The sequence below is a fragment of the Phascolarctos cinereus genome, unplaced genomic scaffold (assembly GCF_003287225.1).
Source record: "Phascolarctos cinereus isolate Bilbo 61053 unplaced genomic scaffold, phaCin_HiC Scaffold_1;HRSCAF=81, whole genome shotgun sequence".
Classification (NCBI taxonomy): domain Eukaryota; kingdom Metazoa; phylum Chordata; class Mammalia; order Diprotodontia; family Phascolarctidae; genus Phascolarctos; species Phascolarctos cinereus.
Window position 1 is genome coordinate 84,562,599 of NW_027555514.1, and position 13,186 is coordinate 84,575,784.

The 13,186-nt window shown below is 36.0% G+C and overlaps 1 protein-coding gene across 4 annotated transcripts in view; it reads left to right on the top strand.

Moving 5' to 3' along the window:
- LMBR1 (limb development membrane protein 1) overlaps positions 1-13,186 on the top strand; it is a 189,195-nt gene that overhangs the window by 143,502 nt on the left and 32,507 nt on the right. For 2 of the 4 annotated variants that reach the window (XM_021009600.2, XM_078152609.1), the window contains 4 exons: positions 4,149-4,225; positions 4,996-5,073; positions 11,528-11,601; positions 11,856-11,946. In XM_021009600.2, the coding sequence (XP_020865259.1) occupies positions 4,149-4,225; positions 4,996-5,073; positions 11,528-11,601; positions 11,856-11,946 (320 nt within the window). Of the gene's footprint in view, positions 1-4,148; positions 4,226-4,995; positions 5,074-11,527; positions 11,602-11,781; positions 11,947-13,186 lie in introns of all 4 variants that reach the window. The other 2 variants (XM_078152605.1, XM_021009601.2) reach the window with 2 other exon arrangements.

Sequence of the window (13,186 nt, forward strand, 5' to 3'; positions counted from 1 at the left end):
GAAAAATTGGGGCCTTTCACTGAGAGCTCCTTCTCTACTCCTCGTGATCTTATATCACTCAAATGCCTTCTGCTACTTTTTCCTCTTTTACCCCGTCTCACACAATAGGTGACCCTATTCTTTGCCAAGACAAACTCCTCTACTTGCACAAGCAATTCCATTCCATCCCATCTCCTCCAGCAAATTGTCCCCTCAGTGATTTCTACTTTCACTTGTTTTCAGTCTCTCACCATCTTCTAGCTACTTCCCTGTTCTCTACAAATGTACTCATGTCTCCCTCATCCTCAAAAACTCCTAACTTGATTCTTCCATCCTCACTAACTAATCTTCCATATCTCTTCTGCCTTTTGGGGATAGACTGTGTACAGTAGATGCCACCATTTTCTCACCTCTAATTCTCTTCTTGACCCTTTACAACGAGACTTCCAACCTCATCATTACATCAAAACTACTCTCCCCAAAGTTACCAGTGATCTCATAATTGCCAACTCCAGTGGCCTTTTCTCAGTCCTCATTCTCATCAACCTCTATGCAGCCTTTGCCACTGCTGATCACCTTCTTCTTTCTACTCTCTTCTCTCTGAAGTTTTTTGACATCATTTCTCCTCATTCTCCTCCCTATCATATGCTCCTCAGTCTCCTTTGCTGCATTCTTGTCCAGATAACTTCCTCTAACTACAGGTGTCCCTTAGGGTTCTGTCCTGGGCCTCTTCTCCCTCTGTGCTACTTTACTTGGCGATCTCATCAGCTACTGTGGATTTAATTACAAACTCTTTGAGGATTCTCAGATCTATCTTTCCTGCCCCAACCTCTTTGCTGACCCAGTCTTATATCTCCAACACCATCCACTCACTCCCTCGGGCTGGTAGCCTAGGAGTCATTCTCAACTCCCTATTGTCACCCCTCCCCCATATCTAAATCTGTAGATTTAACCTTCACAACCTCTCTCGAGTTTATTCCCTACTCTAGTATTGCCATCACTCTCATGCAAGTCCTCATAACCTCATGCCTGGACTATTGCAATAGCCTGCTGGTGGGCCAGCTTGCCTCAAGTCTCTCTCCACTGTATCCTCCATTCTGACATAAAGGGGCTTTTCTAAAGGATAGGTTCAACCACATCACCCCCCTACTCAATAAACTCCAGTGGCTGCCTGTCACCTGTAGATGTCTTTGGCTTCTTTCATGTCCCAGCTAAAATCCCACCTATGAAAAGCCTTTCCCAATCCCTCTGAATCCTAGTGGTTTCCCTTTGTTAATTATTTCCTATTCATCCTTCATAGAACTTTCTTGTACATATCTGTTTTCTTGTCTTCCCCATTGAATTGTGAGCTCCTTGAGGGCAGGGACTGTCTTTTGCTTTTTTTTTTTTTAATACATCCCCAAGCACTTAGCACAGCATCTGGCACATAGTAGGTTCTTAATAAATGTTTATTAACTGACTGAGTTGAAGCAATTTCTACCTTGTGTTTGCTGAATATCAAGGGAACTAATGAAAAGAAATGCAAGGGAAAGTGGCCTAGCTGTACCAGATCTTAAATTGTGTTATAAAGCAGCAATCATCAAAACTGCTTGATACTGGTTGGGAAAAAGAGTGGTGAGTCAGTGGAATAGGCTAAGTAGGCAAGACACAACAGTTAATGACTGTACTAATCTACTGTTTGATAAATCCAAAGACTTGAGCTTCTGGGATAAGAAATCACTACTTAACAAAAACTGCTGGGAAAATCAGAAAATAGTATGGCAGAAACTGGGCATAGACCAACATCTTACACCCTATACCAAGATAAAGCCAAAATAGGTACAGGATTTAGAGGTAAAGACTGATACTATGAGCAAGGATTGGCTTACCTTTCAGGTCTATGGAGAAGGGAAGAATTTATGACCAAATAAGAGATAGAGAACATTATGAAATGTAAAATGGATAATTTTGATTACATTAAATTGAAAAGTTTATGCACAAACAAAGCCAATGCAACCAAGATTAGGAGGGAAGTAGAAAATTGGGAAACAATTTTTACAACCAGTGTCTCTGATAAAGGCCTCATTTCTAAAATATATGGAGAATTGAGTCAAATTTATAAGAATACAAGCCATTCCTCAATTAATAAATGGTCACAGGACATGAACGGGCAGTTTTCAGAGGAAGAAATTAAAGCTATCTATGGTCATATGAAAAAATGCTCTAAATCACTATTGATTAGAGAAATGCAAATCAAAAGAACTGTGAGGTACCACATCAAACCTGTCAGATTGACATGACAAAACAAGAAAATGATAAATGTGGGAGAAGATGTGGGAATGTTGGAACACTAATATATTGTTGATGAAGTTGTGAACTGAGCCAACCATTCTGGAGAGCAATTTGGAACTGTGCCCCAAGTGCTATAAAATTGTGTATACACTTTGACCCAGCAATAGTACTTCTAGGGCTGTATCCCAAAGAGATTATAAAATTGGGAAAAAGACCCACATATACAAAAATATTTAAGCAGCTCTTTTTGTGGTAGCAAAGAATTGGAAATTGAGGGGATGCCTGTCAATTGGGGAATGGCTGAATAAGTTGTGGTACATGAATATAATGGAATACTATTGTGCTATAAGAAATGATAAGCAGGCAGACTTCAGAAAAAACCTGGAAAGACTTATATGAACTGATGCTGAGTGAAGTGAGCAGAACCAGAGGAACATTGTACACAGTAATAGCCACATTGTACTATGACTGTTAAACTTGGCTCTTCTCAGCAATGCAAGGATCTAAGACAACTCCAAAAGACTCATGATAGAAAATGATACCCACATCCAAAGATAGAACTATGGAGTCTGAATGCATATGCAAGCATATTATTTGCTCTCCTTTTCTTTTGTTGTTTTGTTTTATTGCTTCATTTTCATAGTTCCTCCCACTAGTTCTAATTCTTCTTTACATCATGACTAATGTGAAAATATGCTTAATATGAATGTATAAGTAGAACCTATATCAGATTGCATGCCACCTTTGTGGGGGAGGAAAGAGAAGGTAGAAAATTTAAAACTCAGAATCTTATGGAAGTGAATGTTGAAAAAGAAAAAAAAATTTTTAAAAAGAACTGAAAAAAATATCCCCAAGCACCTAGCATAGCATCTGTCACATAGGAGGTGCTTAATAAGTATTTATTGACTGACTAAGTTGAATCAATTTTATTGGCAGGAGGAGAGAGATGAAGGAATTCACTTTTTTAAAATTCTTGGTTAAGTCTTAGGTAGTGGTTGTCCCTTTCTGTGGTGGAACACTAGTTGAGGAGTTTTCCTTGGTGGAAGGAATAAAAAGGAGAGACTTTTTATTTTTATTGACCTCACTATGTATGTTCTTCCACAACCAGTCAAGTACTGCTACCCCTTTTTTTTCCTTTAAAAACCACAGATAGCCCAATAATTTGCCTAATAACCCAGAAAAATATATAAGCACAGAACTTTTCTTTCCATCAGTGTATTTGAAAAAAATATTTTCATTAAAGATCTACATTCATGGATTTATTTTAGTGAAAATTATGATATAAAATACTTTTTGGGGGTGATGGGAATGGAACAGTTTCTTAATTATTGCTCTTGTCTGGATTTGATAAGGTAAAATAAGATTAAAATCTATTGAACTGAAAAGCTGTACGGTTTGTAGTAAGTTTCTTTTGGTAAAGGAATGATGTTTTCAAGTGCTATCTGGGTCAGCTGATCTCCTATAATTGGTTAAAAAACTGGATTGCCATACTTCATGGAAGGGAATGAGTCTCTTTAGTTGAGGAAAAGCAGAATAGCTCTGAGTCAGTTATGTGAGCCGAAATGTGAAAAGTTACTCATGTCTAGCAAGTTTTGGGTCATCTACTCATGCACTATACTGTTTTTAGAATTGTAGTTTTTAAAGGAAATAATCATGTCTGTATTCCAATATGATGACTTTAAAAAACAAACTTAAGCATGTCTTTAGAGACCGGTCATCACTGGGTCAAACTGCTGAATGGGAAAAAAAAAAATCTCTGGTTTCTAGCCAGTGACTTGGCTGGAAGAAAACTGAAGCAGTTTCTTTACCTATTATTGGTGAAAATTTTAAACTGCAGATATTATAGAGAACATTGAAATTGAATCATTAAATTTCTTTTTCATTCTTTTCTTGAAAAGAGAGACGAAAAAAAGCTTCAGCGTGGGAACGGAATTTGGTGTATCCTGCTGTGATGGTCCTTCTTCTTATTGAAACAGTAAGAATTTCTCTATGGTTTGGGAAAAGCAAAACATTGCTTATTTATTTTCAGATTGACTCTAAAATGAAGTGTAGTAACTAGCTTTAAAGTAAAAGTATAGTTAAGTAGCATTCTTGTGAATCAGAGTGGCTTCCCACTCTTAAGAGTTTGAATGTATTCAGCATGCCCCCAAAATGGCTTTTGATAGCAAGATCCCAGAAACCCTCAATGTGGGATAAATCCTCATGGAATCTACAAAATGAGATTTTTCCATCCTTCCTTCACCAGGAAAAGAAGTTAAGATCTTTCTTTCTTTCTTTCTTTCTTTCTTTCTTTCTTTCTTTCTTTCTTTCTTTCTTTCTTTCTTTCTTTCTTTCTTTCTTTCTTTCTTTCTTTCTTTCTTTCTGTTAGGTAATGGGGTTAAGTGACTTGCTCAAAGTCACACAGCTAGTAAGTGTTATGTGTCTGAGGCCGGATTTGAATGCAGGTCCTCCTGAATCCAGGGCCGGTCCTCTATCCACTGCACCACCTAGCTGCCCCAAGATTTTTCTTAAGCAGCTTTTGAATGTAGAATTCAGATCTTTGGGAGCTTCAAGTTTCTTCATTTGTAATGGATATCCTGTATATCTGCCATTATCTCCAAGGGTTCTGCTTAATAATATTCATTAACTAAAGTTTTATTCTGTGTATATTAGAAAGTTCTGTAAAACCAGCTGCATTGCCTTAAAACGAAAATGAGCTTTATGGACTAGTGCACACTTCGTTAACATCCTTCTTGTTTTTTCTAGTCCATTTCAGTCCTGCTGGTTGCCTGCAACATTCTTTGCCTCTTGGTTGATGAAACTGCAATGCCAAAGGGATCGAGGGTAAAGTAAAACTTTCACTACTCTTTCCTTTCACAGATGTACCTGTTTTTGTCCTTGGAGTATTCCAAACAGTAAAACTAAAAAGTTTCATTTATTTAATGTTTTATATAATGTATTGAGAATTCTAGTATCTTTTTCTTTGTACAAAAAAAAAACTCTCATAGACTGTTTATGATTATGATCCCCCTTTCCTAATTTTTTAAAAATTGGAATGGTAAGTAGCATTTTTATTCAACTATATGGCTTAAATTTAGATACAAGGTCTGGAAGTTATCTTAACGTTTTAAAAAATATAACTCAGTTTTTTTCTTTAAGAAACTACCAATTTACAAAATGTTGAAATGAATGCAATTAATCAAATGCATTATGTCTTCATAAGATCCAGATACTTAGCTTAAAGGAGACATGCCTAAGATTAGTTCAGTCTCATGTTTTATTAAAATGAATGGGAATACACACTTGTTGCAGGGAAATGGAATGTACCTTTTTTTTTTTTAGGGAGTAACTTTTCTGTGGGAACTTAAATAAAAACAATGTTTTAATATATTCAAAAATTTATCTTATTTGAGTATCTCCTCATTTTAGAAGGTACTTCAGTGGACCTATGATCTCAATGAGTTTTTTTGCTTTGTTTTGTTTTGTTTTTTGGCTAGGCAGTGGGGTTAATTGACTTGCCCAGGGTCACACAGCTAGTAAGTGTCAAGTGTCTGAGGCCTAATTTGAACTCAGATCCTCCTGGTCTGGTGCTCTATTCACTGTACTACCTCGCTGCCCCGATCTCAATGAGTTCAATATTTTCTCTAAGGATCTAGGTTATAATCGATGCTTGCATGTCTTGTGCTCTCCTATCCATGCCCTCCCATAAGTTCTACCCAATGTGCTGGGGGCCTTCCTTACTTTCTCCAGATATAGTTGTGAGATTACCACTGGAGAATTAGGCTGTCTACTTGTTATGTTTTGCCTTTTCTATGAGACCATTCCATCATCCATCTTCTTTCATTTCTCTAATAACTATCTTTACTCCAGTTCTTCCTAGTTCTTAATTTGTTATATGTTACAGCTTGATCACACCCAAAATGTATCACTCTATTGCTCTTTGTGATACTTTTATTTCTCAGAGACTAGGCAGGGGTGGGGAATCTGCAGCCTCAAGGCCACATGTGGCTGTCTAGGTCCTTGGGTGTGGCCTTTTCACTAAATCCAAGTTTTACAGAAGAAGTCCTTTTATTAAGGGGATTTGTCCTGTGAAGTTTGGATTCAGTCAAAGGACCGCTCTTGAAGACCTAGTGGGCCACATGTGTCCCGGAGGCCACAGGTTCCCCACCCCTGGAGAGTGTTTCATACTTAAGACTACAGCAAAATAATCTTTAATCATCATTCTCGTTTTACAAATAAGTGTGTATTCTAAAGTTTTGCTTTTAGGTTTTCTCTTTGCTTGACAAATATGTCAAGTATTTGCTGACTAAGACATTTTTTGGGTTCTTTTGGTCTCTTTATAATGGCAGTTGATTTTTTATTAATTAAACCTGTATGGATTTATTATAGTCCATGTTTGTATCCTTTCTTTCATTTATTTGACCAATTTTTATTTTCAGTAACTTGTTTTAATAGGTCAGAATTGAGTTGTTTCAACAGCAGGTCATGGTGTTTTTTTTTTCCCTAGCTTTATATTTATTTTTCTAGCTTTAGATTTATTTTAATCTTGACTCTAGCCAATTGTGCTCTGAATACACAGTTAATTGATTCAGGAGTGAGGCCTGCATCAATGATGAATCATTTCCTTTCCATTAATATATAATATGCTTCATTTTAAAATATTATTTTGTGCTTACATATTTAGTACCTTTTGATTATTTTTTTATTCATAGTATGTAATAAAAAATGATAATGATAACAACAATAGATGGCTTTTACATGGCATTTTAAGATTTGCAAAGTGCTTTATAAATAGTGTCTTATTTTTATCCTTAGAGCTATCTTGCGGAGTAGGTGCTATTATTACCCCCATTTTACAGATGAGGAAACTGAGGCAGATGGAGGTTGAGTGACCTGCCCAGGATCCCACAGCTAGTAAATGTCTTAGGGCAGACTTGGACTCTGGTTTTTCTGATTCCAGGTCCAGCACTTTACCCACTGCTCCACCCAACTGCTTCTATAGGCTTGAGACATCGGATAATTTACAGGTCTCATTCTTTTTTCCAAAATTCATGTTTTCATAAAACACACACACACACACACACACACACACACGTATATTTGCAGTCATCATCTAGTCTTACCTTTGCGTTGAATTCCCCAAGGAACAAAGTATAGGAGTTCTTTTTATAATCTCTCTGCCTCTTCATCCTCTCCAGCAGATATTGTTGTATAAGGTGCTATTATTTTCATACTGATCTTTTTACAAATATTTATCATGAGCACTGCAGCAAAGTTGACCAAATGCCCCAAGAAATGATAGGCACATGATAACACTAACTCTGCCAGTTCCTTTATTTACCTCTGCAGGGGAAGAACCTTTGATTCATCCTTCTATTTAGCTCTGACTTCCTGTTTTCTTCTGGTTTTGTTTATAGAAAGAATGCCAGAATTGATAAAATTTAGTTCCAGTAGTAGTGTCTACCTGTTGGTCATTGGACAAGGATCTCACATTCAGAGTATTAACAGCTAAGTTAAAGTTTAGAGATGACCTAGAAGTTGTAATTTTTAGCTTTTCTAACCCCTTTTCTTCTATTCTGCTGCCATCACTGTGCAAGTGGAAGGGCCATAAGACCACGTACCATTTTTTATTTTGTTTCATTTTGTTTTGTCATAGCCAAAGAATTCATTATTGGGTGGCTAGACTACTTGTGATGAATCCCTTCATAGTTAGCTGATTGGTTCTTGGAAAGCAAACTAAGTCCGTTGCTGGGACCATACTTTGGAGCCTTTCCAACATGGTAGTCCCTTCCAGGACTTGGACACTACTTTTATTGCCATTAAGATCATGCCACAATGATGTCATTAAGAATTAAATTTGTGGAAGATATAGAAGATAGTTATTACAAAATACACATACACACATTTGTGTCTAGATAAAGGTCACTGCAAAGTTTCATATTTGTAGAGAAGTTTTAATAATTTTATGAGTGTTGATTAATACCACTAGTTATCAAAGTCAGGTAAGCAAATTGTGTATTGTATTTTTGCAATAAAATATTGTTAAAATTATGATCAGAGAGGCTGATTTAAGAAGGAATCACTGAGTACTTTTTGCTCATCTTAGTCTTTGAACTTTGAACTCCTGCCACCTCTTCTTCATCTCCTCCACTTCTAACCCTACTGTTATAGCTTAAAGGCAGAAGTCACTTTTGTGAAATTCCTAGCCCATATTAGGAGCAGAGTATAGGAAGCTGGAAGTGACCTTAGAGTTTATCTACCTTAACCTTTTCACTTTATAGATGAAGAAACTGATGCCTTGGGAGGCTAATTGACTTACTTGGAGACACATAAGTTGTGTCTGTGGTGAGACTTGAACGCAGGTTCTTTTACTCCAGAGCTCTTTTGACTGTAACATGATGCCTTCTAGTTACTTTTAATTTCCACTACCAGAGCCCTTTCTTGAAGATGTAAGCTTTTTGAGGGCAGAGACAATTTTTTTTTGTTCCCTAGTACTTATCATGGTGCTTTATGTATAGTAAGTTCCCAATAAATTTTATTAAAACAAATTTGGTTGTTAAAAGTTCTCTATCTCCATAACTGTTGTCCTCTTTTTATTATTACATCTTTCTGCTGCATAGTAGATAGTTTAAATTCTTAACCTGACCCAAAGCCTTCTAACAGAGTATCCTAGACTATTTCATTTCTCCTAGGCTTTATGTTCCCTTTGTACATTTAGAGAGCAGCAGTTCCACAGTAGCCAATTAAGTATCACATACATAATATGTGCTCAGTAAATGTGTGCTGAATGGAGGGATTGAGTGGATGCATTGATAGCTCTGTCTTGGATGGACATTATAGGTGAATATTTAGTTGGATCTAGAATTAAGTAGGAGGAAGAGAGAGCTAGATTGCATTTGGGAAGTTCATACCTAAGTTTTTTTTAAAAAACAACTTTAGAATTTTCCATGAAACAAAAACCAGTTTTCTAAATGTCAGTTTTTCTACCAGTGTTCTAGACTGCAAATTAGAGAATATCACAGTCTACAAAGAGCTAAAATTGTAGGTCAGTGGAAAGATGTGTAATATGTTTAAATAATCTTCAGCACGTTACCAATGATGTATACAAGAAATGCCATAAAAATACAAAGAGATGTAAAACCATGAAGGATAAAACAGATGGACAACCTGCAGACTGTATTGATACCCTACAGGCCTAGAAGAAGGCCCCCAACATTTGGGCTAGATGATATATCAGTCTTATAAAAGATGAGAAAGTATAGATGCTTAGCAGTCTGTAGCCTTTGAAAAAGTACCCACGTCAGTAAGGTCATGGATCCAGTGAATCATTGAAGAAGAATGGGTACATGAACGAACTCACTCCTCTCCAGGCCTTCTCTTTAGCTTTGCCATATTCAATTCAGCTCAGTAATTCATTGAGTTCCTACTTTGTGTCTGGCACTGAGCTGGACACTGAGAACACAGAGATAAACATCAAGCACTCTTCCTGCGTTTAAGGACCTTATGTTCTGGGTGGGGAGAGTTAGGCATAGTAATAATTTGAATATAGGTTAAGTAAGAAGAAAATATCTAAACAGTAGATCCAGAGGGGCAGAGTGGAAGGTCTTTAACAATAGTTAAGGAAATGTGGAAGGGCCTCATGTAGAAGGTTGCACTTTGAAGGGAACTAGGAACATTAAGAGCTGTGAAGTAAAGGGAGAATGTGCCAAGATGAAGGGGATAGCCAGTCCAAAGGTGGGATGTGGAATGCTGTGTAAAGGCACCTGCTATTTAGGAGGGGTAATAGAAAATCAATCTGCAGGAACAAATCAGAGTCAGAGTGGAAAAAGAGCTTTCTATGCCAAACCCAGGTTTGTATTTTACTTTAGAGGCTATAGGAAGCCACAGAAGCTTCTTGAGCAGGGGAGGGACATTGTCCACTTGTGCTGTGGGAATTCTGAAATGTTCCCTTTCCCAGCCGACTAAGCTGTTTCTCTTCTCCCCCCCCCATCATTTAAATAGTTCCTGAAATTCCTTCTCCTCCTCCCTGGATTGATTAAAGGAGAGCTGACGGATTCCTAGTCCCTGCCATGGTTATTGCTCCTTGCTTTTTAACTAAATATGACTTTTGTGTTTGTATACAAATACGACTTACGTATTAGTTTTAAATTTATATTTGTCTACATGACATTTAAATGTTTTACTCTATTATCTTAGATTGAGATGTCTAATATGACCCAAACTCCTTTTATCCCTTTCTCCCTCTCCCATGTGTGATTGTTGCATTAGAATTTCATCTGGAAGGCTCCCTTTCTTTCATTACCCAGAATTGTTATACTTTCAAATTTCATTACTAGGCTTTAAAAAAAAAACACCATATAATAATAAAAAGACCATGAACTATTTTTAATAGCTGTTATTTATATCACAAGTAGGTTAGTCTATTTCTTGGTATAGAAATTTTCATGTACAGTCCTTTTTGTTAGCTGTAAAAGTGTTTCTCTTGCTTGACAAATTGAATTGGCTCCATAGTTTTACCCATTTTTCGCATTGAATTTCTTTTGATTGACCACCATATTATTTATAATATTGGCCTTGTTTTCCTGCTTTTTCAGCCATGGACCTAAGCCTCTCTTCTTTAAAATTCTAGATTTAGGTTGAGGAATTCATCAAGGCTTTGAGGTATTCATATTATATTTTCTAAATAACTAGGGACAGGCAGATATATCCTTTTTCATTACCCTTTGTTCTGTGTCCCAAGAAAGCTTTGGGCAATAGCAATTTGTTTCCTTCTTTAAAGTACAAGAATAGGAATTGGACATACCCATTCACTTTTGGAGTTTTTGTTCTTGTCACAAAGAACATCCATGGTGCTTCACATTTTAAATTGCATCATTGGTGTGACACATTTCAGCATCAGGGTGACCACATATTCTATTTTGGTGAGATTATTCTAGTTTTCAGTATTTTTCCCTTCAGTGATTTCTCTCCACAACCCCAATTTCTTCTAGAATAGCAACACAACCCTTTTTCTCTCTCACAAGAATGTTAACACTGTAAACACCTTACATGATGAGTAAATGAATTACATATGATATCTCAAAAGTATTATGAAGTAATTCAGAATCTTAAGAAGTCAAATAAAGAAGCCACATTCTAAATGTCATGTTTTATTTGCCCTTGAAAGCCTATATATTCCAAAATAAGTGACTGTCATTTTTTAATAGTCATATATGTATCAGAGTTACTAAATTTAGGGAAACCAAATGCCTATACCACTGAAATTTTGAAAAAAATTTTTAAATGTTTTTCTTTCTAGGGGCCTGGCATAGGAAATGCTTCCCTTTCTACTTTTGGTTTTGTGGGAGCAGCACTTGAAATAATTTTGATTTTGTATCCTTTTTAAAAGTAGGAATTCTGTCTGTTAACAAGTATTCTGTCTAGTTTTCTGGGACACTGGTAGTTTACTAAGACACTTTCCTGGGAAGGGAGAGAAAAGACCAGGTCAATCCTTCTCAAGCACTCGAAGTGTTTTTTGTTTTGTTTTGTTTTGTTTTTCCTTTGGTTCTTAAGGCTTTTTGGACACTGCTGAGAACCGAAGTGAAACTTGCATTCCTTTGGAGAGCTTTTCTCCTTGATTCTCACAGTTACCTTATGGTGTCCTCCGTAGTCGGCTTCTACAGCCTCCGCTTTTTTGGGAGCTTTACTCCCAGGAAGGATGACACGACTATGACAAAGGTAAGGTAAAGATTGAGGTGCTGATGGCCACCCTTTTGCCACCCAAGACATACTGACTGTTTTATTTAGTAATTGTCCTGAATGGCTCATTTACTGTGATCAGTATTTGTTTGTAAGCTGCGCAAACACAAACTGGAAGATTTTCAAAATGCTGAATGAGTGGGAAAAAGGATGTGCTCTGTTTAGTTTGGATGGCATCCATTCACTTGTAAAACGCCTGAAATAGCAGAGCTTGTTAACCAGCTATAGAAAAGCTAGTGAAAGGACTTTTTCGCCTCCAATGAAAACGTATTGCTAATGAGTAACTTTGATTGTGCTAACTGTACTTCAGGAGCTTGTTTGAAATCTGAAGAACTTATTTGCTACAAGTAGTAGAGACAAAGCTTTTCAAATTTAAATAATTAAAATTAGACTAAAGGGTTCTGTTCAGTTACATTTTGCAACTTGAAGTTAATTTGACTTTCCACAATTTGACACTTGTTTCAAAAAACCAAAATCTTATATATAGTGAATCAAACAAAATGTCCAAACATTTTGTTAAAGAAGGGCCGCAAATTAAGAAGAAAAATTAACGTTATAACTTAGTTTTTTTTTTCTGTTCCATATTTGTTGTTTTCATTTGATTATTGGAAAGGGTTTTGGAAAAAGCCTACAATTATTGCTTTTGGTTTGCTAGAACTTTTTTGAAGGCAAGCTAGATCTGTGTTGAGATGTGTAATATCTAGTTTAACTGCTAGAAAATAATATTTTCTTAGTATTTTTCTTTTAAGATAAAAATATTTTAATGATGTGCTTTATTTCAAAATATAAGATAATAACAATAAGCTTGGCATAAATAGAGAATTAGTTACTAGAACGTAGGTAGGTTTGTGCCTATAATTATTTGTTGTTAAGTCATTATTAAAGAAATGAGAAAGTTTGTGGAAAGTAATTTAGAAAATTTGGTGCTATTTTGATTTTTTTGGTATATTTTTTGGTATATGTAAGTGAATATATAAATTTTTTCAAATTAACACCTAAAGTTCACAGTCAGTACTCACTTCCATAAATCATATTCTATTATCTCTTAAGTGGTGGAGGTAAGTGATGGCTTTAATATTATATTTCTGAAGTTTCTTTTAGGAATTCAGGATGTGATGTTAAATGTATGCTCAGAAAAAGGATTTCTTACTAGCTTTTCAGTTCTATATTGAGAATTATAAATTTTCATTAATAAGTAAACAAAACAAGGATTACAAAT